The sequence below is a fragment of the Apiospora kogelbergensis genome (genome assembly GCF_038363985.1).
Source record: "Apiospora kogelbergensis strain CBS 113332 chromosome Unknown utg000005l_segment0_segment0, whole genome shotgun sequence".
NCBI classification, from domain to species: domain Eukaryota; kingdom Fungi; phylum Ascomycota; class Sordariomycetes; order Amphisphaeriales; family Apiosporaceae; genus Apiospora; species Apiospora kogelbergensis.
The window spans coordinates 2,606,499-2,629,755 of record NW_027117422.1 but is presented as its reverse complement, the minus strand read 5'-3'; the positions used below and the strand labels follow the sequence as shown (position 1 = coordinate 2,629,755).

Here is a 23,257-nt window from a genome sequence, read left to right as displayed (position 1 = left end):
GAGAAGCCTCCTGTGATGAGATGCACGGGCCAGCCCGTGAGACAAAGGCAACAATTGATAGCTGCTATAGAAAAAGAAAAAGGAGCAACGGATTCTCAGTAAGGAATAAGGTTATTGGTATGTAGGGGGCCACGGGGCTTCCTCTTGTGCCCCTGCCCCTGCCCCCTTCCCCCTGCCCCTTCCCCTGCCCCTTCCCCTGCCCCTTCCCCTGCCAGAGGTCAGTGCCCTCGTCGTCGTGATTGGCCCAAGAAGATCTGGTCCAGCCTGCCGGTGGTGAGATCAGATGGCACAGATGAGATTGCCGAGCGATGGATGCCGCTAGGCCGTGGATCGAAGCAAAGAGTCTGCTAATAGTCAATGCCGCGCCTGTCGTCATCGACTCTCCCCAACGAACGCCAAGTACTCATCAATCGTTACTTCATGTACATGATCTCTTTAAGGGTATTTAGTTGGTGGGCTGAATGGGTTGTCAGTACTAGCGCCAGCGCCCACCGCGGAACCCGATTGCGCGCTATGCCCCTGAGCTTTCCCCGGCTTTTCCGCCGAGTCGCATGCTCTCCTCCAGTGCTTTCTTCAACTCTTCGTCACTGCCATCATTTGCGGAAGTGCTTACTTGGTCTTTGGCCTTTTGCCTGTACTGTTCTTCCGCGAGACTCTGCTTCTTGATGTACTCCAGAACCACATCCTCCTCCTTTTTCATTGTCTCAACCCGCTTCAGCTCTTCCTGGTGCGCGCGCTCGGATTCTTCCATGGCTCGTTTCAGTGCGTCGTCATCGTCGTCATTGTTATTGGCTCCCTCATGTTTGTGAAGATCAGTCTGGGAAGCAGCAAGAGCTCTTTTTAGCTCTTCGTCGTCTCCGTGCTGACCACCGCTGCCGTGCTGGATGCGGGAAGCCTCAATGGCCTTTCTCAGTTCCTCTTCATCTTCACCAGTTGCATTTCCCCCGTTCTGAGACTCCCGCAAGGCTCGCTGGTAGTCTTGGTCGTCCTCATCCTGGTGTTGCTGCCTGGGCGCAGCCCTTCGCTGCTGCTCGGCCATACTGGCTTGAACAGCTTGCTCAATGTAAGCCTGGTACTCCTCGTCGGTAATATCGCCAAAGTCGCTCGGAGCGAACGGCGTTGGTTGTTTCACATCGACAGGGAGGCTTCCCGGGGCGACAGAGGTGGCTGAGGTCGACTGCGCAGACGAAGTGGAACCGTTCAATGTCGAACTGCTGCGCAAAGCTCCCACGCTCTGACGGATGGCCTGCTCAATTCTCGCGTCTTCGCGAGGATCGCCCCGCGAAGTCTCTCGGACAGCTGCTTGAATGGCTTGTTCCATATCCTGTTCGGTTTCGGCCGGGGTTAATGATACGCCTGTTGACGGTGTCAAGTTCTCAGTGATGTATGAGGTTTGCCGGAGAGGCGCGGCACCAGATTGCTTCTGCTTCCAAGCCTTCTTCTGTTCCTGCAACCGCTTTCTCTCTTCGAATGGCATATTTCTCGTGTGCCACCACCCGGTCTGGGGTGGCTCTGAACCCGTAGCCAGACTCTCTGTCGATACTGTAGCATGTTCGGGCGCCTGGGCTCGGGTGCTGGGCCCCTTTCCCTTCTCCTTTTGTTTGAGCTGGTAATAGCCCGTCAATTCGTCCTTCAACGACAGCCAGCGAATTTCGATGTCATCTCGTTCCTCTTGGGTGGCCCCTTGGTGGTCCATATTACCTTGCGAGATGCGCGATGCCACAATGTAATTGTACGCGCTCTGTGCGAATTTGCTACGGATCTCGGCGTGCAGACCAGCCATGGCATAAGCTGGGACGGCCCAGGCACCTGTTCACATGTCAGTACTGCGCCAAAAGTAGAGGGCGTAATAGAAACAACTTGCCGGCCGCTGGCTTGAAGATCAGGCCACCAATACCTTTCGCGAATCCTTTGACTAGACCTGTCGCGCCTTCTTTCTCGGCACCTCGGAGTGGCTGTGTGACTAGTCCAGATATTCCGTCAAAGAGACCCAGACCAAACTCTTTGCTAGCGACTCTAATTCCGCTAGACAAATCGGTGACCTTTTCCGTCGGTCTCACTGTATCGTCGTTGTAAAGTTTTGGCGCATTTCGGAAGCCGCGAGCCAATCCGAGGCAAAAGTTCATGGGGGTTTTGACACCGGTCGTAACAATGTTGCCGATACTGTTTCCAGCGCCCATGACTCGATCGAGGTCTGATTCGGTACTAGCGGCAACGGGCTGGGGTTTGGGCTTGGCGGGTGCTGCTTGGGGCGCTGCCGGTCGCTCCGACGAACCTGTGGTCGTTTTCGACAAAGCCGAGGCACCAGAGGCCGTATGTGTAAGACTACTCGTACTCTCGTCGGTGAGGACTGGGGTTTGTGGCGATTCGGCCGCGTCGGACAAGTTTGTGTTTGAGCCGGCCGCCCCGCTGCGGTCGGTCGACGGCGGAGTGTCCGAGATCTGTTCGGTAGACTCCTCCTTCGGGCCTTCGGACTTTTTCTGCGTTTTTGCCATGTTGAAGATGTCGCGAGGGAAATCGGCTACGGCAAGCCCAATTGCGCCAAGATCACCCACGAGGGCAGATGTCACAGCTGACACAGGATCCCACGGCTCGTCTTCTGTACTGTACTCTCTGGAGCGGAACCTAGTTTATTGTTAGAAATGGTTTCTACAAAGAATTCGTGGCTACCCACAGCTTTAGATCTGAATACTGGATATACCCATTTTGCACAAGCGAAGCCGCAGCCAAACTGCTCAAACGGATGCTTGTTCTTCGAACGCGCCAAACAGCCACCCTGCTAGGGGCGACAGAGCAGCGCAGTTTGTCGACATCCAGATGCTGGTGGAAACACTGACCGCCGACATCGGTACCTTGTTCCTCGCGGATCTTTGCACCGAGTTCTTTGGCGCGTTGTTGTGTCTCCGGCTTCATGGCCACCCTGATTGCCTCTGCAAGCTTCTCAGTGTTGAGGCTCTTGTTGTGGATAGGATCTGGGCCAGCGCCAGCTCTTGCTACCATGGCACCCCAAAAGGGTTGGTCGCCGAAGAAGGGCACGACAATCGTCGGTTTGCCAGCATTGATTCCGGCAGCAGTCGTTCCAGCTCCTCCATGGTGACAGACAGCTGAGACGTGCTGGAACAACCAATCATGGGGTACGTTGCCTAGCATGAAGATATTGTCCGGCACCCCGAGAGAATCCGCTCCGAGGCCTCCCCAACCCTTGGAGACCAGTGCTCTCACGCCGGTAGCGGCCACAGCTTCGAAGATCGTGCGTGTTAGGGCGTCCGGGTCATCTACCACAATCGATCCAAACCCGATGTAGATAGGAGGTGGGCCAGCCTCCAAGAAAGCGGCGAGTTCAGGTTCCGGGGTGAAATTAGACGCCAAGTTGAGGAAGTAGAAACCTGCAATGTCTATGTGGTTTCCCCAATCATTAGGCTTGGGGATCAAAGCCGGAGACCTAGCGAATATTAGCCAAAGTTTGAGATGGGTGTCCGGTACACTTGCCAGCAGTAAGTGTAAGGAATGCGCAGGCGGTTAAGCACGCCAGGAGCCCATATCAACGACAGCGGGTCAAGATCCAGCACTTTCGTACGGAACCGGTTAATGACATCACCTAATCCCTGCCAGGTCATCATCTCAACGAGAGCGTAAGATACGTAATTCGTGGTGACAGGATCGGTGTTCGTCGATTGGATATTGGCCAGTGGCTGGGGGAACGCTCGGGTCGGTGACCACGGCATGCTGTTGCTTTGTCAGTCTTGCTTGGGTTGCAGCGGCTTGTTACGATACTCACGTAAACATCAAATGCAAAGGTACACCGAGCTTCTCAGCCACGTGGATATGTGCGAAACTGGGAGGATTGGCAATGATGGCATCCGCGATGAATGGCTTATTCGCAGGGTCCATCACCATTGTCGATTCTCCTTCGCCCGGGACGTTGCGACCCCGTTGGAGTCGTGGCGCCGGGCCCAACCCGTTGCCGGCCTCGATGCAAGATCGCCAGCAACCGTAGACGATCTCTTCGATGCCCTTGCGTCGCTTGGTCACCTCGCCATTGGCCATGGCGTCGAAGCCCGGCATTAGCCCCGGATGCTTGACCATGAAGGCCATGAGCTCGGCAGGATCTCCTCCGATGCAAAAGAATTCAAGGCCGTTCTCTTCGATAAACTTCTGGAAGGTACCGTGTGTAGCAATGCGCACCCGGTGTCCGTACGTGTTCTTTAGTATTAGACCCAGAGCGACGAATGGCTGAACGTCTCCCCGCGATCCTACAATCTGGATGACAATGTTGAGCTGGGGCGGAGGTGTCTGGCCGGGCCGGCCGCCAAGACTCGGGGGGGATATACGCCGGCGGCAGAGGGCCCTCGGCTCGGGCATCTTGTTTCAGCTGGTTACGCAGAGTGGGCGCGATAATATCGGCTAGCTGTCGACTTGTCTGGTTGATGTTGATGTTGATTCGGCCATCATCTGTTCAGGTACGTAACCATGCAGTCAGTCCCCATGGCGCATGTTCCTCGGTGACAGTCTGTACTCACCTGTCAAGGTAGCACCGGCGTCGAAGCCAGACTGGTGCAGGGATATTTGGTCATGTAATGCACTATAAGCCGGCGGCACTTCTTCTTCGGCGCCAAGATCAGGTAGCGCGGGCAAAGGCATCCCGGCTTCGGGCCTGGGGATCGCGGCTTCAGGAATCTCATGTCCATTGTTGTCTTGCAGTCCCTGGGCGCTGCCATCATTGTTTCCGCTCTCCCTGTCAGAGCTGCTGCTGGTGGCAGCACGCTTCGAATCGAGAACCGACATGGCTAAGATCGGTACGGCATGTAGGGTCGTTCAGGTTCGTAGTGAGCACGTAAATAGGTAGTGCCGCGAAGGCGGGGTACTCTATCGAGGTATCGGCAGTGCGTAGGTCAAATAGAAACCCGCATCTGAGCCATAGAACTGTTGTTGCAACGATAAAGATGGTGAGAGAACGGGGTTCGTTTGCTTCTAATTAATGCAATCTTGACAAAATGGTTACGAGGAGAGAAGATATGCGATATGGCTATGAAAGGTACAGGAAACAGGTGTCTGGCGATGATCGTAGGTCATGTAAAGGATGGGACTACCCTGAAAAATGACGTCCCTAGTTGGTTCGAACCTGTAGGAGCTTCAAGCTAGCTGGGTTAGCGCCTTATCGTGATAGGTTAGGGCCCGGGGAAGCGCTGAAGCGGGGCCTTGGCTGGACCCAGGCTCCAGGGACAAAGAGGGCATGTTGGGACGAATATGTACGCACTCTACTTACCCATACAGCTGGTAATGAAGCAGCGAGACGCAATCGCTTTCAGTACAAGCGAGTCTCACAACAGCCCAAGCGATCGTAGAGAACGAGGCATCGTGACGCTGCCGCTTCCGATCCTCTCGGATGTTGGTCGACGAGTAAATGCAAACTTGTCCTGATTCTCGTAAGCTCCAAGGGACTTGTTTCGATATACTTGAGGCCAACTACCCAGCTCACAGCAGGATGTAGTTCACTTAGTCTGAAAGGTTACTTCGAGGCACATTGAAGCAACACAACACTAGAGTAGGAACTGCCGCGAAGGCTGTTGGAGACCGGGCTGTAGTTGCTCTATCGCCCGAAGAGCCGGCCCATCGCATCCTCGTCAGCCGCAATAAGGCCATGGTCGACCCAATGATCGAAAAAATCGCCTAGGCCGGCCTGGACATCATGATTACTTTAGTGCCCTGTGCTACTTCCGACTTCGCCTCGGTCCGCCAGACTTGCAGCGAAGATCTTCGGAGTTGCTGCCATCCCCTAGATCGGCGGCGACCTTAACAACGCCGGCGATATGGCGATTAAAGACTACACCAGGGAGCAGGAGGGACACGAAATAACACTTTCATCTAACCGCTTCAATCGCTTCCTCCTCACCGACCTCCTCGTGCTCAAGATCCAGGCCATCGCATCGGCTTCTTCCGCTTTGCCGGCCCCAGGTTCTCCGAAGAAGGCGGGGAGGCTTATGACGGTTGGTCAGTTTATGGACAAAGCAAGACGGCCAGCATTCCAGGCTCGGCCAAGTTAGTCTGCCGGCCTACCAACTCGGGTTCCGGAGGATCGCGTTCCTTGCTGTTCACCCAGGCGGCATCATGGTAACCAACCTGGCGCATCGCTTGACCATGGAGAATTTCAAATGCACCGAGGAAACCTCGCAACGCCATAAAGGTACCGTGACGTGGTGACCACCCCGAGCGTCCAGTATACCGAAATCCATGAACGTACACTCATGATCGAAGCTATGTTTTTATCCCCACTGATGCAAAAGTATCACGCTGTCGGTGATTATCCCTTTCTAGACATTGTTCGGAGCACATCTCCTTTGTGGAGAAAAAACACGATAACACTCTGAAGGGTGGATATCAATATCTTGTGAAATAATCCGAAATGCATGCTGCATTGACGTCCATAGGCGTTGGTGTAACGCTGGCTGAACCCCAAGAAGGCGCGGTATGGTTTGACCAGCACGCCAACATTTAGGACAGGTTCTGCGATATTCTCCTTCAAATTTAGTTTCATCAGCGTCCCTGTCCAAGCATAGCCGTTCCTTTTGAGGGAGCTCGACTACAGTTCCCCGGCAATAAATGCCATAACCGCGCCCCCTCGGAATTCCAGCCCTCCCCTGCCTTGGCCTGCTCGCTTCGGAGAGTTAGCATAGTACCACGATTGCTTCTCATCACTTCACTGGCACACCCAAGATCATTGCAAACAGATATCCGAAACTGAAAAGGCATTGGTTGCAGGAAGAACTCTCCTGCGGGAGCTGGTTATGGTACACGATTTCCCTATCGGGACGACTCTTGTGTCCCCGATCTGCACTTATTTGATGCTGTCTGATGCGCTCTGGGCCAATTCCTCCGTGCTAGAGTATTGTGCTCCTCGGCAGCATTCTCGTAAACAGACGTGCAATGTTTTGTATTCCGGGCCATGTGGGTCGTTTGCCCTAAATCATCACTTCCCCTCCATTACTCGCCGCCGAAGCCGCTTTAGCTCGAGAATCGTCGCGTAACCTTGGCAATGACTGTAGTTCCCGCGAGTTAGTACATTACACACGGCGAAAATATTTGTCCTGTTATGTGTTGATCGTTGTGACGTACTGTGCAGGGCGACAACGCTGAAGATGAAAACCAGAGACAGAACCAGGACAACGACGGGGTCAACCTTGAGGCCGGGCGACTCGTCGGTGTACAGCCTCAGCATGGTGCTGCTGCTGCCGCCGGCACCAGCGGCTCTCGTGCTGCTCGGGCGGGCATTGGCGATCTTCTCCTTCTGGTCGGCGGCGGCTCGTCGGCGGATGGCAGTTCGGGCGCCACCGGGAGGAGGAGGCGAGGACGGGCGGCCGGTGCTGACGCCAGTGCTGGCGGGGGTGCCGACAGGCGATGACGCTCGGGGAGAAGACTGGAGTTGAGAGAAAAGCGGGAGTCAGCAATGGGAATCATACGAGGGCCGTCGGGCCAGAATATTTGGGAGGCGGCAGGTGTCGCGCGGCAGCTGGGGATCACTAAGGGGATTCTCGTCAACGCGAGTTGTCGTCGCATACGTACCATTGTGAGGGTTGGACTAGAAGAAGACGGGGAGACAGAGAACACGTAGCAGTGATGGCGTTTCGCTACAGAAGAAAGAAGATTATAAAGGAACGAAAGATGGAATTGAATACGTGGTCGTGATGGTGTTGACGGGTATTGAATGTGAAGTAGACAATCTCGGTTTCCCTGGTTGGTTTCCACAAGCGAATCAAGCTGTCCTATCAGTGACCTGCGTCAATTGAGGCCACATTTTGGAAGCTCACAGCAGCACCCCAGCCGGGCCATGTCCAAATCAGGCCCAAAGACGCTTTAATGATAATCCGAGATCCCAATATGTAGACCCGCCACCCGCTGTGCGCATCGCCCCATTTCTCCCCAGCGCTCCGCAATTCCTCCAGTCCAGTGGAGTCGAGGTTTAAATTTAGGGGTCCAGACTGCTGTCTTCACTAGCAGACTTCAGACTAGCTCACACAGAGGGCAATATCGCATGCTACGACCAAAGCCTCTACCGCCGAGTTGATGTTCTGGACTTAAGACCGTTGTTTGTGACAACAAGTGCGTAAAACTGGGGGCAATGGCATCGATGCTCATGCCAATTGGCCTATTCAACTACTCAACTATGTACATTTGCCAAATCCCTTCTGGCACCCAATACCGCAGTGGTCCGCCGACGTTCCACACCAGCCCCAGCCACTACAACATGCCGCAGGTCCGCAAGTGGTCATGTAAACGCCCTTTCCACAGCGTCCATCCTTCGATGGAGGAGGTGACGGAGAAACAGCACCCTGATGAAGGATAAAGTCGTAGGGGTATTAGCCTCACTGGCCGGTGAATCGGAAGAAGTAGAGGGGTGGCAATACGTACCGAACTGCATGTCTGCCGGGTGTCTTTGGAGGCAGCGTTGAGCGCCGCCTTTATATTCTGGTAGAAGTTCTTTCCGCCTGCCACATTCGCGCTCGCATATGTCGCCTCCCAGACAGCCACGCCGCCGAAGTTGGCGCGGCAGTAGTACGCGTTAGCGAGGTTGGAGGCCTGGGCGACTGACAAATCGTTACCCGGGTTCGCGGCCGCGGCCGAGCCCGGCAGGCCGACGTAGAGCCGCGCGTCCTTGCTGGAAGTGCCGGCGAGCCAGGTACTCCAAGCATCGAAGGTGAATCCCGCCGTGGCAGCCGATGCATCCCCAGGCTTGTAGCCCGGGTTCGCGTCCGCCCAGCGGCGGGCGGAGCATTGCGGGGTGTTGTAGAACTGGATAAAGATCATGTCGAAGGTGGTGGCCGCCAGCATGTCCTTCATGTTCGGGTCCGGGACGACGCACTGCGGCGAGGCCGTGAGGTAGAACGTCCCCAACGGGACGGTGGCGTAGAGGGAGCGGAGCTTCGTTACCAGGGCCTTGTAGCCGGCCGACGCGTCGCTCGAGGAGTGCTCTATGTCCAAGTCGAACCCGTCAACCGAGAAGCCGACGTTATTGTAGTCGAATGGCCGCGGCAAGCCACGTTGCACCCATGCGTCCTGCCGAGGCCCAAACATGGACCAGAGCTGGGTTGCAAAGTTGCTGCCATCGGAGGCTCCATTCAGCTGATAGCCGCCAGTGCCCCCGCCCAGGGACAGGATGATCTTCTTGGTGTTTACCTGACGACAGATGTAGAGATCGCGTTGCAGGTTTGGACACTTCAGCAGGCGGTTGTTTGAAGGTGTGTTATGCCCGTTGTACCCTGGGCCGGGAAACGTCTCAGCATAGCATTGATTGCCAAAGTCAATGCCCGGATATCCGTTGGCTTGCTGAGGGAACAGGTGCACGAAGGATAGGATTATGACATCGATGCTGTCATCGGCGCAATACTCATTCAGACGTTTCTGGTTCGGTCCTTGACCCTGGGCACACCGTTTAGAGGTCGGCATCAATCAGCGATTGGTCAATACTCACATAGTATACAGCAACGTTGCTTTTAGCCGTGGCACTGAATATCGCAATGGCAGTATCGCTGCCTATGAGAAGGAGTAGGCCATAGTAAAAGATCCAATGGGCCGCGAACATCTTGGCTGTGCTTCAGAATTCTCGTCGAGCGACGCCTGATAAGGAACGATGGCAAGCCGAGCCAGAGTCATTGACGTGGCATCTGGAAGTTTTATTCTCGCACGAAGGAAGGGATGAGCTACTGTTATGATGTTAAGAGCTAGACTTGACATTCCTGCCTGGGTGGCATATTATTGAGGCTTGAGACATTGTCTGCCTATTGGTTCCCAAGTGGGAGACCAAGATTATAACCTGACGTATGGAGTGCTCCGTCTCTAGCTTCGCATGCGCCCTAGTCGTCACTCGCCTCGTCACTCTGTGACTCGGAAACCGACTTGGCTCCAGCCCTGTCTCGGTCTGTGGAAGCTTCGCTCTCATCCTCGCAGTTGCTATTGCTATCTTTGTCAGAATGCCTTTTATTTTACTTGCCCTTGGCCTTAGATCCCGACGCACGAGGCGACTTCGCCTCGGCGTTCTTGCCCGAGCTCCTTCCCCCGCCAGCCAGCCCCTTTTTCCAACTTCGCGACCGACCCCGGCGACAGGAACGATCTATCACCGGCGGCTGCGTCGTCCAGGTCGCTGAAGTCGTCGCGGCGCGCATCCTCACTGCGGGCCAGCTCGCCGTCGGTCAAGCGCTGCACCGACTTGAGGCACTTGTCGAAGTCGCGGGCCGTCTCGGCGAGTGTCTCGAGGTTCTTGCTCGTGAGCTTGACGACGCGCCACCTCTTCTTGCCGGACAGGAAAGCTTGTTCGGTAGTGAGACCCCTCTCCCGGATCTTCGCCACGCGGTCGTCCTGACCTAGCGCGATGGCCGTCTGGAAGGCGTTGCGGATCTGCCGCCCGTTCCACGTTGACCCGTCCGTGGCCGCGTGCGCCTCGAAATGCGCGTTAGCGAAGTCGAGCAGCTCATTCCTGTCAAATTCCACAGTGATATCCTACTGCTCGTTATCGCGATCAATCCAGTTCATCGTGCTCTCCCATATCTCCAACGTCGACTTCAACTTGACTTTGGGGTATCGCAATGACACGTGGATCCGGGATTTGAAAGCCTCGTCGATGACGCCCACGCAGTTCGTCGTCAGGAACAGGATCCCTTGGTAGTATTCCAGGGTTCGGAGGAAGATTATGATGGCGTACGCGTACTGGCTAGTCACGCCAAATTGCAAGGAGGCAAAGGAAGAAGAGTGGCTGGCAAACAAGAGAAAGGGGTTAGCATATGTCTTACTCGAGACCATGGCATTGCAGTGCGTATCCTTCCAATCTCGCCTCATAAGGAACACGTCGGCTGCGTCCAGAAGTAGGACTGCGCCCCACTTGTCAGCTCGCTTGCTGTGTACGTCTAACCGGGTCTCCATACGTGCCTACCGAATATCTAAATCGGCTCGAGAGCTTGGATATACCTTGAAAGGAGGTTTGAGTCCAGAAAAGAGGAGTTGTCAGGTAACAGTTTCTTAGATCGACCAACAGCAAGGGTATACTCACATGCACACCTGGTAGGGAAAAGCCACCCCAGTCACCTGCTGCTCAGCATCACTGATGTGCACACCTGTGACGAAGTTGACACGGCGATGCTGTCGGCATGTGAGTCGCTCGAACGCATAGCGACAAGGAACAAGGACACATCTGGCTTCGCAGGAAAGGTAAAATATGTTTTCCGAGCTCTCTGCCAACGTGCTAATATCGGCCTTAATTTCACCAACATTGTGCCCCAAGACGTTCCAGGCTGCTCTGTGCTGTGTGGGGGTACTCAAGATGATATCCACCGCGCTTTAGTCCTCGAGCAACTACCGTGAGGATGTGTATTGGGGGCTTGAAGATCTCACATACACGGTCAATGATTATGCGGCCTACATCCTCCTTGATACGCAAGACGAGGATCTCCATCGGAATGCCGCCCCCTATGTTGCCCTATTTCAGCTACTGGAATGCATGCTGAGCTGGTTCGCGAAGAACTCCGTGGGTACGCTGGCGATTTTTCAATCCCATACCCCTTCTCATAATAACAACGGAGGAAAAAACTGATGATGGTTTAAATAGCGACGTCCATGGAGATGCTAGTACAGCCCCAGGGGTTCACCGAAGCTCCCAAAATGGAACAAGCCAGTGTGTAAAGAGCAGTTTCGCGATTTAAGAAGCATGCGCTGTGGCTGCAGAACCAACGCTACAACGACTCGATTGAGCTCCAGCACTGGATGGCCTACGAGGTCTATCGGATGAGAGAAGATGTCAGTGTGATGAGAGCTTCTATGATTACTGGCTAACAGATCCACACACCTTGGCCGGCTTCTTGGACCTTGACTCACCAGAGCCCGGAGGGAACCGAGAAGACGAAGTGCTGTCGAACTACGCGAAGCCTTTCTGCGAGACGCAGAGCACGAATCTTCCTTGATCGAGCAGCCCTGCGGCCAGATTCTCCGTCTTCGAAGGGGATCCAGGCAGGAGCTTGATGAGGACCAGTTGGCGGAGCTTCATAACCATGTCCAGTTCCAAGCGTGGCTCTTAGTCGACGAGTGGTCCATTCTCTTCATACGGGGGAAATCCGGGACACCACAAAGTCGAGAAATCGCCTATGCTGCAGCCCAGGTGACCGACATAGCGAAGAGGATACGCGCAGACCCGACCGAGCTAACGGTGCGTGTCCTTCCCCTTTCCTTCCCCTTTCCTTCTTCTGCAGCGAGCATAGCGCATCACGCCATGGCAGGCTTGGGCACCCGAATGCTCTGATAAGGATGTTATTACTGCAGCTGGTCGACCTTTACCAAGAGTTCTCCAACTCGAGCTCAGAGAAAGGCCTCGCCACGACAGCAGATGGGGAAACCGAGAAGGTGTGCGCAGCGTTTGAATACCTTCTTGGACATCTTTAATACAACGTGATGGTTCTTTTGGTACTAGAGGGTGCTGATTTGTTTCTGCATTCATCTGTTCGAGATGAGCTGGTCGACATTGTCAGATCCTCGGACAGTTGCCGGCTGGATCGCCAATGAAGTGCAAGCTCAAGATTCTGTGCACCAGTAGTGCATCCTCAGATATTCTGGAGAATATCTTTCAGGAGAACCAAATTTTGAGGATGGCCAGGTCCTCTCGCGCCACCATTGGTTTACGGCATGTAGGAGAATTAGCCGGACGGCCTAGATTTGTTCCATCACCTGGGCGATGGTCACGGTGTGTGTTGAGATAGAAGGTAGCCAAGGAACGATGGCCGAGACATCATGATGGCATTTGCCAAAGCATTCTGTAACTGCTCCGTGTCTCATTAACAAATCACATGTCAGTTCAAAGCTTCCTTACTCACAAAAAGGAATAGCAGCGGCCGTCGTTCCTGGGCCCTGGCCCAGAACTGACCCAGAACTGATATGACGGACTAGGCAGGCGGTTGTGGTTAGCCATCAAAAGCAGCCCGTCTGAAAATACCCAAGAATCAAGCAGGCGGCACCTGCCAAATGCAGGCAATATGAGACGTACCAAGAAAGACAAGACGAGAATAAAATAAAAATACATGTAGATGCCCAGAATGGCGTGCATATGCTTGACCGGCACTCCACTGCAGGCTATGATGCGCCAGTGTAACGGAGGGGGCGGCCGTTGATAACAGAGTGGTATTGCTATCAAAGCTTACCACTTACTGGTAACCGCTGCAGACTGCCCAAAGGCCCAAAATTGGGGGCTCAAAGTGCCAAGATGCCGCCGAGCCGCCAGTTTTTAGGCATGGACCACTATAGACACAGAACCCTCCCACCAGAAGCCAGGGTAATTCTTTGCAGCTTCCCTTTTCGACATCTTCCCCCGTACTTAGCCCATGTCCTAATCTTGTGCCAACGTCTGGTCATGTGGCTATCTAGGGGTAGACATGATGCGATCTCGGCCCTGACTGACACTATCTGTTGCCTGCAAGGCCGCCTGCTCGCGCAAATGCTGGCACGCCATCCTTTGCCATACCCCGCCACGACCTGCCTGGCCTGCCTGGCCCCAGAGCTGCCATGATTAAGAGCCATGATCCCCCCAAGCTCATCTTATTACAGTTCAGCACCCTTGAAGCCGAAGATCATCGTAGGCTTGAATAGAGTAGTGGTGTGGAGAACGCCCAGTGTTCCCGCTTCACCTGCCGAAGCACCGAGAGATCCTCCACAACCAACAGCCGCGATAAGCATCATCCCAACTCACGATTCCCCAGAATGCACACTAGGCACTTCTTCTGCTGTGCCGCCTTGCTCCTCTTCCGATGGCAGCATGGCCGGGCCTCACTCGGACTCATCGCGGCATATGGAAAGAGACAGCAAGCACATGCATGTGGCCCAGCGGGTCCCTACCGGACGAGCAAAACTTTGTTCTTGCGCGCAGAAAGCCTCGGGTGCATCATGCGAGACGCTGGAGGCTCTAATGGCTTGCCTGCTCCGATGCACATTCCTTTTCCGGCCGCCTATGAGCCTTGGCAGCTTCCGGTCTTCGTGTCAGCATGCGGAAGGTTGAACTGCCGATCACTGACTGGACTCGCCAACTATTACTGACTAGCTGGTCTCCAGCCTTGCGAGCTGCGCAGCCAGCGTACTTCCAGCAATGGCTTCAAGGCAATAATACTACCGGCTATCGATCGTCATTCCAGCTAGCCCACCGACTCTCCACGGTACACGAGCCTCTCGTGCGCACGATTCGTCAACCCAGCCAAGCCGCCTTGGAATAAAGACCGGCGCTTATCCAATAGGTTGCATCGCCAAGTCTTTGCCCTCCGAATCTCTTTCCGGAACCTCTATGCCACGGCCATGATGGAGGAGCCAGTCTCCGCCCAACTGCCATGGGCACGGGCTCTCATGGCTACGTCCGTCCCTCATGCTTCATCTTCATCGTGTCCATCGACACTGCCTCTCTCCACAACGCGCTGTGTCGAGCTTCCGAATCCGCCCTAGGTCGCGAACTGAAGCCAAGGTGAAGTGCCTGCCAATTCCATAGTGTCGTCCGAAATGGCAGGAGAAGGCCTAACGTTTCATTCATGGGCGTCCGGGAATGTCCTTTCTGATGATGGTGAATCTTGGCCTTTGCGATGTCAACGACAAGTGCCTATATAAGGCCAGGGGAGATCTCCAGTTCAACGATATCTTCATCTGCTCATCAGTCACTCACTCATCCTCCTCATTCATTCCTCGTATCTTCTCGGTCTTCGCTTCAAAATGGTCAACTTCCGCCAGCTCGCTGTTTCTCTGACAGCTCTCCTGCCTCTCGCCGCCGCTGCCCCGGTACCTGAAGAGCAGCAGATGAAGCGCGATGTCATCCCTGGAAAGTACATCGTTTCTCTGAAGAACGGCGCCAACGCCGAGTCTCACTTGAGCTGGGTCAGCTCCGTCCACAAGCGCTCCCTCTCTAAGCGCAACACGGCCGGCATCGAGAAGACCTACAAGGTCAAGGACTTCGAGGCCTACGCCGGCGAGTTCGACGAGGCTACTCTCGAGGAGATCAGGAACAACCCTGATGTAAGTAGCTAAATGCAATTTAGAGCTATTGCTTCTCGGGATTTTCTTATCTCCTGCTTGGAATATTCTTAGCTAACCAAGATAACCACAGGTCGCTGAGGTTGAGGAGGACCAGATCTGGACCCTTTTTGACGACATGTCCGCTGGGGTTCAAGACCGCGCCCTCACAACCCAGTCGGGCGCCACCTGGGGTCTCGGCACCGTGTCGTCCAAGAGCCCTGGCTCGACCAGCTACAAGTACGACACCTCGGCCGGCCAGGGCACCTACGCGTACATTGTCGACAGCGGTGTTCTGCAGACGCACACTCAGTTTGGTGGCCGTGCCTCGTACGGCTACAACGCTGCCGGCGGTTCCAACGTCGATACCATCGGCCACGGCACCCACTGCGCCGGCACCGTCGGTGGTTCCACTTACGGTGTCGCCAAGAAGGCCAACATCATCGCGGTCAAGGTCTTCACCGGCAGCTCAGCCGCGACCTCCGTCATCATGGATGGCTACTCGTGGGCCGTCAACGACATTGTGAGCAAAAGCCGCACCAACAAGGCCGTCGTCAGCATGTCCCTCGGCGGGCCCAAGTCGAACGCCTTCAACAACCTCGTCACCCAGGCCTACAGCTCCGGCGTCCTGTCCGTTATCGCCGCTGGCAACGAGGCCCAGAACGCCGCTAACGTGTCGCCGGCCTCGGCCACCAACGCCTTTGTCGTCGGCTCTATCGACTCGAGCTGGCGCCAGTCCTCTTTCTCCAACTATGGCTCCGTCCTCTCCGTCTACGCCCCCGGCACCAGCATCCTCTCGTCCTGGATTGGCGGCAACAGTGCCACTAACACCATCTCGGGCACCTCCATGGCCACCCCTCACGTTGCTGGCCTCGCTCTCTACCTTATGGGCCTCGAGAACCTCAGCGCCTCGGCGGTTGCGGCCCGCATCCTATCGCTCGCCACCAGCGGCAAGATCAGCGGCATCAGCAGCGGCAGCCCCAACCGCATCATCAACAACGGCGCCTAAGTTTGGCATCGGGCAATGTTGCTAGCTTCGATCGGACTGAGGCAGCCTTGTAATGCACAAAGTAAGAGCATAGTCGAGGGGCTCTTCTTCTGACGACGGTTTCATATTGTAGCGATGCTGATGTAGATAGCATGATGATGTCTGATACGCTTTTCTTGAATATAGCTTTTTTATTATCCCTAAACTGAGCTCTATGTGAAATTGAGAGACTTAGCCAATGCCATGAGGCTATTTCAGCCGATTTGAGCTCATTTGGTTGATAAATTTGTCTTGAATGGCTACTTGATTGTGTGCGTCGATCGTAAGAGTCACATTTATAGAATTTCATTTCTACTGGGTTGACGCCTTGACATTGAACCGGGGAGGAAGAAAAGACAAAAAAAGAACATGGTGAGAGCGGATTTCGGGAATCAAACCCGTTCGATTGTGAGCAAATATAGAAATTTTTTGTCTTTCTGAACTATACTCTCACCGCCCGACGCTCTCATTGGTCAGAATCTTAACACCAGCCTCCCCCTATTAAGCCCGATAGCTGGAAATGAATTTTGCTAGACTTCGTACAGAATATGTCTCTATCGCACGACCCACTATTGTCTGATTAGCCGCTTCGTCTCTAAATATAAAACGGTGCTTTCTCACCTCCTCATTCCTCATCCTCTTTTATTTCTTTCAACCATCAAGTCGACAACATGGCTGAAGGAAGTCGGTCAGGCGGCTGCACTGGACTCCTCCCAGTACCCCTAGACCTCCAGCGGCTACGATCCGATTGTGGACGGGTCGTCGGGGGTACTGGACCAAGGTAAAGCTGTCGGGCCTTCTTCCTGATGTCATGACCTACCATCGAATAACATCGACACTCCGCCCCGGCCAAGGTGTATTCACTCCTCTCCCCCTTCTCTTGAGCTAACGTGCTATAGATGCCACTGCCGGGGTAATTGTACTGGCTTCTCGGTTTTGCTTACCTTACCTCGGCCTTCGTGGGCGACGATGGTTTGTGGGTTTGACCCTGTCCTCTGGCCGCTCCGAGACCCATCGCGCCTCGCTCTTGTGTTTCGTTGGGTTTGTTTTATTTTATTTTCGCTGCCCCTCCACACATATGTCGATAATATTCTGCTCATATCCCCTGTTTGACACTCAGCAACCTTCCAGCTTTGTTTTAGTCGTGGCCGGCCCAGAGCATGGCGACAAAGACTAATATATTGCTGCTGTAGAAAACCAAGGGGCCAACTTGTGTACTTACTACACAACGGCCTGACGTAGTATACTCCAACCACGCAGACATCGTCTCGTCGTCTTCGGCAACGTTGACAGCGTTGGCAACATCGCCACCCTTGGGGTTATCGATGCCATCGGCCTTGTTGCTATCTTAATACCCTTGTCGTCGGCATCATTGCCATCGTCATTACGGAATCGTCGAAACCCCTATCCATGCTTGTTCTGTTGCTTCCCTTCGAAGGTCCAAGGATTCCTTTAGTATCGAGGAAAATGGGCGACGTCTTTATAAATAATATGCGGCATATAATTCGTATAGCGCTACGTCTAGGCCGGATGGGGATCGGATGGCAACACACCTTCCCCGAGACGCCTATCATCGCAAGCGCCTTCCCCGTACAGATGAGATGAACCTTCCTTTCCCTCGATGATATCTGACCGGTTGACCCCATTTGAAAATCCGGTATCGACTGATCAAAGAACTGGACAAGCTTCGACACAGATGCGATGCCGACGATGAGGGTATCACGGTGCATATCATAGCTCGTCGATATCGTCTATATCCCCATTCCCGTCGGAATGATGAGATGGCATCTGTGTGATCGGAATACTATATTAGGCCGATGTGTAATGTAAACGCCCTGTTTTAGGACTGGAGTGGCAAATGAGAATGGAGCATTTGCTATGAATGCTTTGGGTATAATACATTAAATCACATGTCCGACATGCTAAGTTCTAAAATCAATCGCTTCCTCTTGCCCAATCTCATCACTCGTGGGTATACATTGAGATTTCCATTCGACGCCAAAGATATGTTGCGCAATCACCAGCCCGCTACTCATATCTGGTTCCTCGTATTGCGCCTCCCCGCTCGCTCCCTTGATCAGACCCCCTCTTTCCTCCGTACTCTGGCCGGTACGGAAAGGGGGAATGAATGCACGTCTTCCCCCGAATGCACACTGCTGGCCATCGTTGAAGGCGTTTCTTGGCCTCCTCGACTCCGTCCAGCCGAGATGGTGACCGAGCTCTGCCAATTATCCGGTGTCATGAGCCTGCTGTCGTCTCCTTGTTCGATTTCGCTCCGCGACAGAGCCGAGAATTGGATGCCGTCGACGAACACCTTATCTTCCTGCGCCTCGTTGCTTCCGCGCGCCTCATGGCTTCGCCACGGCGGGCTCAACTGCTTCTTCCAGAAGATGGACCCGCGATTACCACTGCCACCTTTCGACCTCGAGGCGTCTGTCTGTGTGTCGTGTTTCGAATCGTCATTGTACGACTTGACCCCCGAGTTCGGCGACTTCCCGTATGCTCCGTAGGCACCCGTCGCCCTTCTCACGAGAGATCCGTCAAAGACTCGAGGCCAAATCCGTACGAGAATCATACGCAACGTTGGCATGCATGCGCAGATTATACCGATGGTGATCTCGACCGTGGAATAGAGGCATACTCCGAAGTAGTCCCAGGTTAGGTTCGACGAGCCGCGGAACTCGATCAAGGACGACAGGCGGACGACGCTGATGACGGTAACAAAAGTTCCCACGAAGAACATAAGGCCCACGCCCACCTTCTTCTTCCAGTGCAGATTAAGAGACTTGAGCTGCGACATGGGTATCGCGAGCATCCACAAGTCCAGCGTGATACTGACGGCGGCGTTGGCCCAGGCAATGGCGCTTTGGTTGGCACATTGGCCGTTGCCAGTGCCTTTCCAGGCGGTCCAGTTTGCACTGATGGGGGTGCATTGAAAGATGCCGACCAGGATGAACGAGATACCGAACAGAACGTCGAACACGATGGTCGCCCAGAGCAGCCGCTTCATGCCCTTTGACGGAAAGATGCGCAGGTAGAAGAACAAAATCGACAGCTTCAACAAGAAGACTTCCGAGAAGTAGCAGATGGTGATGGCGTAGAAGCCTTTGGCGAACCCCTCGATTTGGGTCGGGGTCAGGGTCCAGATATCCTTGCCCAATCCATTGCGTGTAAGCATATGGACGTTGATGATGGCAGATGGGACACAGTTGAGCAGGGCCGCAAAGACAAACCAGTCATCGAGGCCAAGCTCTACCGTCGTGCAGAGCTTCTTGTAGCACAGCCTGATGATGACGAGGGTGCATGAGATAGCCATTAGCGTGCACGAGATGACGTTATATTGGAATCGTTTGTCCCGAACCGGGGCTCCGCACATGGTCTGGGTGACGTTCTTGGCGACTGGTTTCATTTGGTCAGTCAGGCGAGCTGGTTTGGAGGCGGCAGAAGATATTGGCACAACGTACCCAGTGACTCTTCCACGGTACAGCTTGTTACGATACACATCTGGGCAGTAGCAACAAACTCGGTGTTGGTGCATTGGCATCTAGTATCGGTCGGTCCGCAGGGCGAGGCTTTGATGGCTTTCAAGAGGCATTTCGTCTAGGTGGAGGGTTAGCAGGAGTTAAGCACGGGGAAGAGGGTTCATGGCCTGATACGTACCCCACACGACGGCAGTGTGGCAAGCAGCTTTGCTTGCTGTGCTTGCAGTGCTTGAGCAGACTCCTGCGCAGCACCGAGACCAACGAGGGCCAGGCAGCAGAGCAGGAGAGAAGAGAGGAGCCTCATGATGTCGAGTCTTCTCATAAGCGCATCCTAGTCGGGGAACTTTGTCGGATCAGAGACTCCTGGAGATAATCAAGGGAAGAGAGACAGCCGGCCGCCTAGAACCCGGGGACCAGAGTGCATCGCTGCCTCGAGGGGGGAGGGCTGGGAGGTGCCCGTCATGCTGGCTTTAAAAGATGCGATCAACGTGGAAGAAGAGGGTCTCATACCAGTGCGCCCACATGGCATGCGGGCTGCGGGCATGCGGCAGGGGTGAGGGTGTACAGATCAACCAACAATTTCACTTGCCATTCATTCTCCACGCCCAAGCAGCCATGAGCCTCCCTCCCTAGATACTGCCTAGACGCCTTCGACCCCTTCGGCAGTGCATCTGCAGGTGGAGAGACCTGTTCTGCCAGTATTAGCAATACGACCCGATGTGGAGCCGGCATTGAGCACGCTCGCAGCGCATGGCCTGTCGAGATCGGCCAATGCCAGACGCCAGCACGGCAATAGTGTCGAGTCGGACGCTGATTCGCCTGCATCCTTATTCAGGTCAGGAACCGGACTCTTTAGGACGCCCACAGACCTGCAAGCCAATGACTAACAGCAGCTAGCTTCCTCGTCCACGCGCCTGAGCTGCTGAAGCGCTTCTGCGACTGACTAGCCAACCGGCACTGCCAGCGGCCTTCATGGGCGGCATTGGACTCGAACAGCCTGTCGAGTCAGGTTTGGGCCCCGAAACGAATCGACTTGACAAGTCGCTCCCGCCGCGTGCCATCCGAGACAGTGGGCGGGAGCTTAATCTGACCTTTGTTCGTGAAGGTAGGCCTGATGTTTCAAGCTATGGTATCCATTGGCACGTGAGATGACCAGAAAGACGAGCGACGTGGAAATGCGAGGGATGTCGCATGTCGCCCACGCAGATTGCAGGCATTAGATGCACGGTCGATCATTCAGATGCAACCCGGAAAGCGTCGAAGGAGGGGGCAGTCGCCTCAAAGGAAGCTATTGTGCCGATCAGCGGGGCGATACCACGGCCCCCTCCACAGACATGGCGACAGGGACGGACAGGGACGGACAGGGACGGACAGGGACTGGCAGCGACTCGTCCTGTCCGTCAAAGGGGCTTGCAATACAGGAGCTAGGCGCTCTGCAATCTGTCTTCGCGAATAGCATTCGATGGCATGCTGGTTTTCGGGAATGTGCATCGTCACGGAAGCCAACCACGCGTCAAAACAAATGAAACGACTTTCCGATGCCCTGTGTCCCCCCCCTTTTTCGCATGCATGTCCCTGCCCTTGGCTTGGCTCGTCATGATCCGAAGTCGCCGATTAGCGAGGGGAGAGAAGGAGAAAAAAAACCTCCAAATTCCCCGCCTCCGTCCCCATCATTATCTTCATCGACCACCGTCATCGCTACGAATGGATAGGCGAGCACAAGTCGCCAACACACACACAGACCTCTTCACATCAGCATGTCGCGAATCCATTCCGAGAAGGGATCGGCAACGTCATCCTAAAATTTGGGCAGGACGGGACCCAGTTGCTTGGCCCCTACTTCCGCACTGTTCCGCACCCAAGCTGATGGATGTTCCGCCCTGCACGAGATCACGCGTGCCCTTCCTAATATCCATCAGCCCTCGCTTATTGCCCACGGTGCTCTGTAGTCGGTATCCCGGTCATGTCCGACATAATCTTCTATTTCATGCAAACACAGCGCAGCCAAACCATCGAGCATAACTGCATCGCGTTCTTCTTGCGTCCACCCGATCCAGAACACCACGGTCATCTCGCTTCAGGCTTGGGCTTGCTATCTTCTGCCTCTCGCTCCTACTGACGTGCCGTATTAGGTTGATGAACAAGTATATCGCAATCGACCGTTGAAACTTGAAACAGCCAAGCGAAGGTCCAGCCCTATACCCAGGGAACCATACGCATAAGATCAGCATTTGACTTTTAAGTGCTGTCGAGCCTGAGGCCACAGTGTCATTTTTACTACTATTCCTGCCATAGTGCCGGATTCTCAAGCCACCCAGGGGCTCGACGGATCGTGGGACTTACGAGGTCATAGACTCGCATACAATCCTTGCCGGCTCGCTAGCCTGCCGAACCAACCTGACCCAACAATGTAGGGTCGTATTGAATGACACGGCAGCATCCGAGGACACTTTCTACCACCGTGACGGCCCCCCTTTTTGTACTGGACGGCATCATCATCCGACCTCACTCATTCTAGCAAAACTCTCCAATTGGGTCCCGAGAGTAGTGTGCTAAATGTTTCGAGGGCATTGTCCATTATGACTTCTGTTTGAGTATATATTGGGAGGCGGCCGCTACGTTATGTCTACTGCTCTTTCCAGGCTGCCATGGCATTGGTACGGAGTTGAAGAAGAAAAATAGCGAATTGTTGCGCCCATCTCCTTTAACCAAACTACCAGTAGACCTTCGTTTAGCAGCCTTCATGTAGTGGACGTACATGCACGTTGTCCGCCAGGAGATCCTTGGCCTGCTCCTCTCACACAATATTGAAATAGCGTCCGAACCACACGTCTGCGACCTCGATGCCATGTCAATTCAGCCCGGCAGGGCAATCAAAAAGTCAGAAAGAGCACATCTGGCTCAGTTCCATCCAGCAATAGACGGGCAGAAGCTCAATACCCAATCCGATGATTTGGTATAAACCCATACACCAGGGTTTCTTTATCCGACTTTGACATGATATCTGACCGGCCCAATAGAAACGAAACTCTTATAGTGAGCAAGTGACACTCAGTTGTGTTAACTCGAGAGAAAGTCTCTTATTCAGGGCTATGTTTATCCAGGTGAGTCACTCACCCGTGATAGCCTTGATGCCTCGTACGGTTCCGTAGTCGCACCCATGTAGTAGAAGCAAAAAGTGCCGTGAGCGAATTATGCAATGCACCCAAGGGAATCGATAACTCAAACGCTGGTTGCATACGCCTATACGGCGAGTTATAGATTTTCTCTTGGATATAGTTTTCTCCTTTCATTGGGATACTAAACTATCAAATGGAATCCCCGTCGTCTCTTATTCACCCACTATCTACCACAAAATCTCGAGAAAGAATTGGTGCTGATTAGGACGTAAACTCTACTTCCTTAGAGATATATAGACTGCCCTTTCTTTCTTCTCTAATCTATTTTTCTTCTTCTCCATCTCCCCTTCCTTTCATTATCCTACAAACTTATCCTCTCCTATATATAACTACCCTTTCCTCCTTCACAATCCTACTTTTATTTTCCTTCACTTAAAAAAAATAAAAAATAAAAAGCATTCTTATTTCTCCATCCCATTCCTGTAATCCCTTTCCTACATCTCTTCCCTTCTTGTTGCCCTTATTATTACATCCCCATCTTGTTACCCTTCTTGACACCCTTCTAATACACACATATACAATATATGTTCCCCCGTCCTGAGCAAGACGGTAAA

At 54.0% G+C, this 23,257-nt stretch overlaps 7 protein-coding genes across 7 annotated transcripts; 2 read left to right on the top strand and 5 right to left on the bottom strand.

Annotated features, from left to right (window-relative positions):
- Positions 1-511: 511 nt before the first annotated feature.
- On the bottom strand, positions 512-4,785 carry PG998_007446 (Sterol 3-beta-glucosyltransferase UGT80B1; the record flags this gene model as incomplete). Its single annotated transcript, XM_066874262.1, has 7 exons — positions 512-1,809; positions 1,898-2,625; positions 2,675-3,442; positions 3,484-3,726; positions 3,779-4,155; positions 4,199-4,452; positions 4,521-4,785. The coding sequence occupies 7 exons, from the start codon at positions 4,783-4,785 to the stop codon at positions 512-514; spliced, it is 3,933 nt and encodes a 1,310-aa protein (XP_066730207.1).
- Positions 4,786-5,810: 1,025 nt separating this feature from the next.
- PG998_007445 (retinol dehydrogenase 13) lies at positions 5,811-6,201 on the top strand (the record flags this gene model as incomplete). The annotated part of the gene is made up of 2 exons (XM_066874261.1): positions 5,811-5,991; positions 6,041-6,201. 2 exons carry the CDS (start codon positions 5,811-5,813, stop codon positions 6,199-6,201), a joined length of 342 nt encoding a protein of 113 aa, XP_066730206.1.
- A 796-nt stretch (positions 6,202-6,997) lies between these two features.
- On the bottom strand, positions 6,998-7,414 carry PG998_007444 (Sec61beta family-domain-containing protein; the record flags this gene model as incomplete). Its single annotated transcript, XM_066874260.1, has 2 exons — positions 6,998-7,037; positions 7,114-7,414. Coding segments are annotated over 2 exons (336 nt in total), but the record flags the coding sequence as incomplete, so codon positions are not given.
- Positions 7,415-8,159: 745 nt separating this feature from the next.
- Positions 8,160-9,577, bottom strand: PG998_007443 (carbohydrate-binding module family 18 protein; the record flags this gene model as incomplete). Its single annotated transcript, XM_066874259.1, has 3 exons — positions 8,160-8,327; positions 8,407-9,414; positions 9,467-9,577. The coding sequence occupies 3 exons, from the start codon at positions 9,575-9,577 to the stop codon at positions 8,160-8,162; spliced, it is 1,287 nt and encodes a 428-aa protein (XP_066730204.1).
- Positions 9,578-9,993: 416 nt separating this feature from the next.
- On the bottom strand, positions 9,994-10,911 carry PG998_007442 (ATPAse AAA+ type core protein; the record flags this gene model as incomplete). The annotated part of the gene is made up of 2 exons (XM_066874258.1): positions 9,994-10,468; positions 10,496-10,911. 2 exons carry the CDS (start codon positions 10,909-10,911, stop codon positions 9,994-9,996), a joined length of 891 nt encoding a protein of 296 aa, XP_066730203.1.
- Positions 10,912-14,718: 3,807 nt separating this feature from the next.
- PG998_007441 (peptidase S8/S53 domain-containing protein) lies at positions 14,719-16,024 on the top strand (the record flags this gene model as incomplete). Its single annotated transcript, XM_066874257.1, has 2 exons — positions 14,719-15,018; positions 15,110-16,024. The coding sequence occupies 2 exons, from the start codon at positions 14,719-14,721 to the stop codon at positions 16,022-16,024; spliced, it is 1,215 nt and encodes a 404-aa protein (XP_066730202.1).
- A 2,095-nt stretch (positions 16,025-18,119) lies between these two features.
- Positions 18,120-19,828, bottom strand: PG998_007440 (uncharacterized protein; the record flags this gene model as incomplete). Its single annotated transcript, XM_066874256.1, has 3 exons — positions 18,120-19,441; positions 19,507-19,642; positions 19,703-19,828. 3 exons carry the CDS (start codon positions 19,826-19,828, stop codon positions 18,120-18,122), a joined length of 1,584 nt encoding a protein of 527 aa, XP_066730201.1.
- Positions 19,829-23,257: the final 3,429 nt, after the last annotated feature.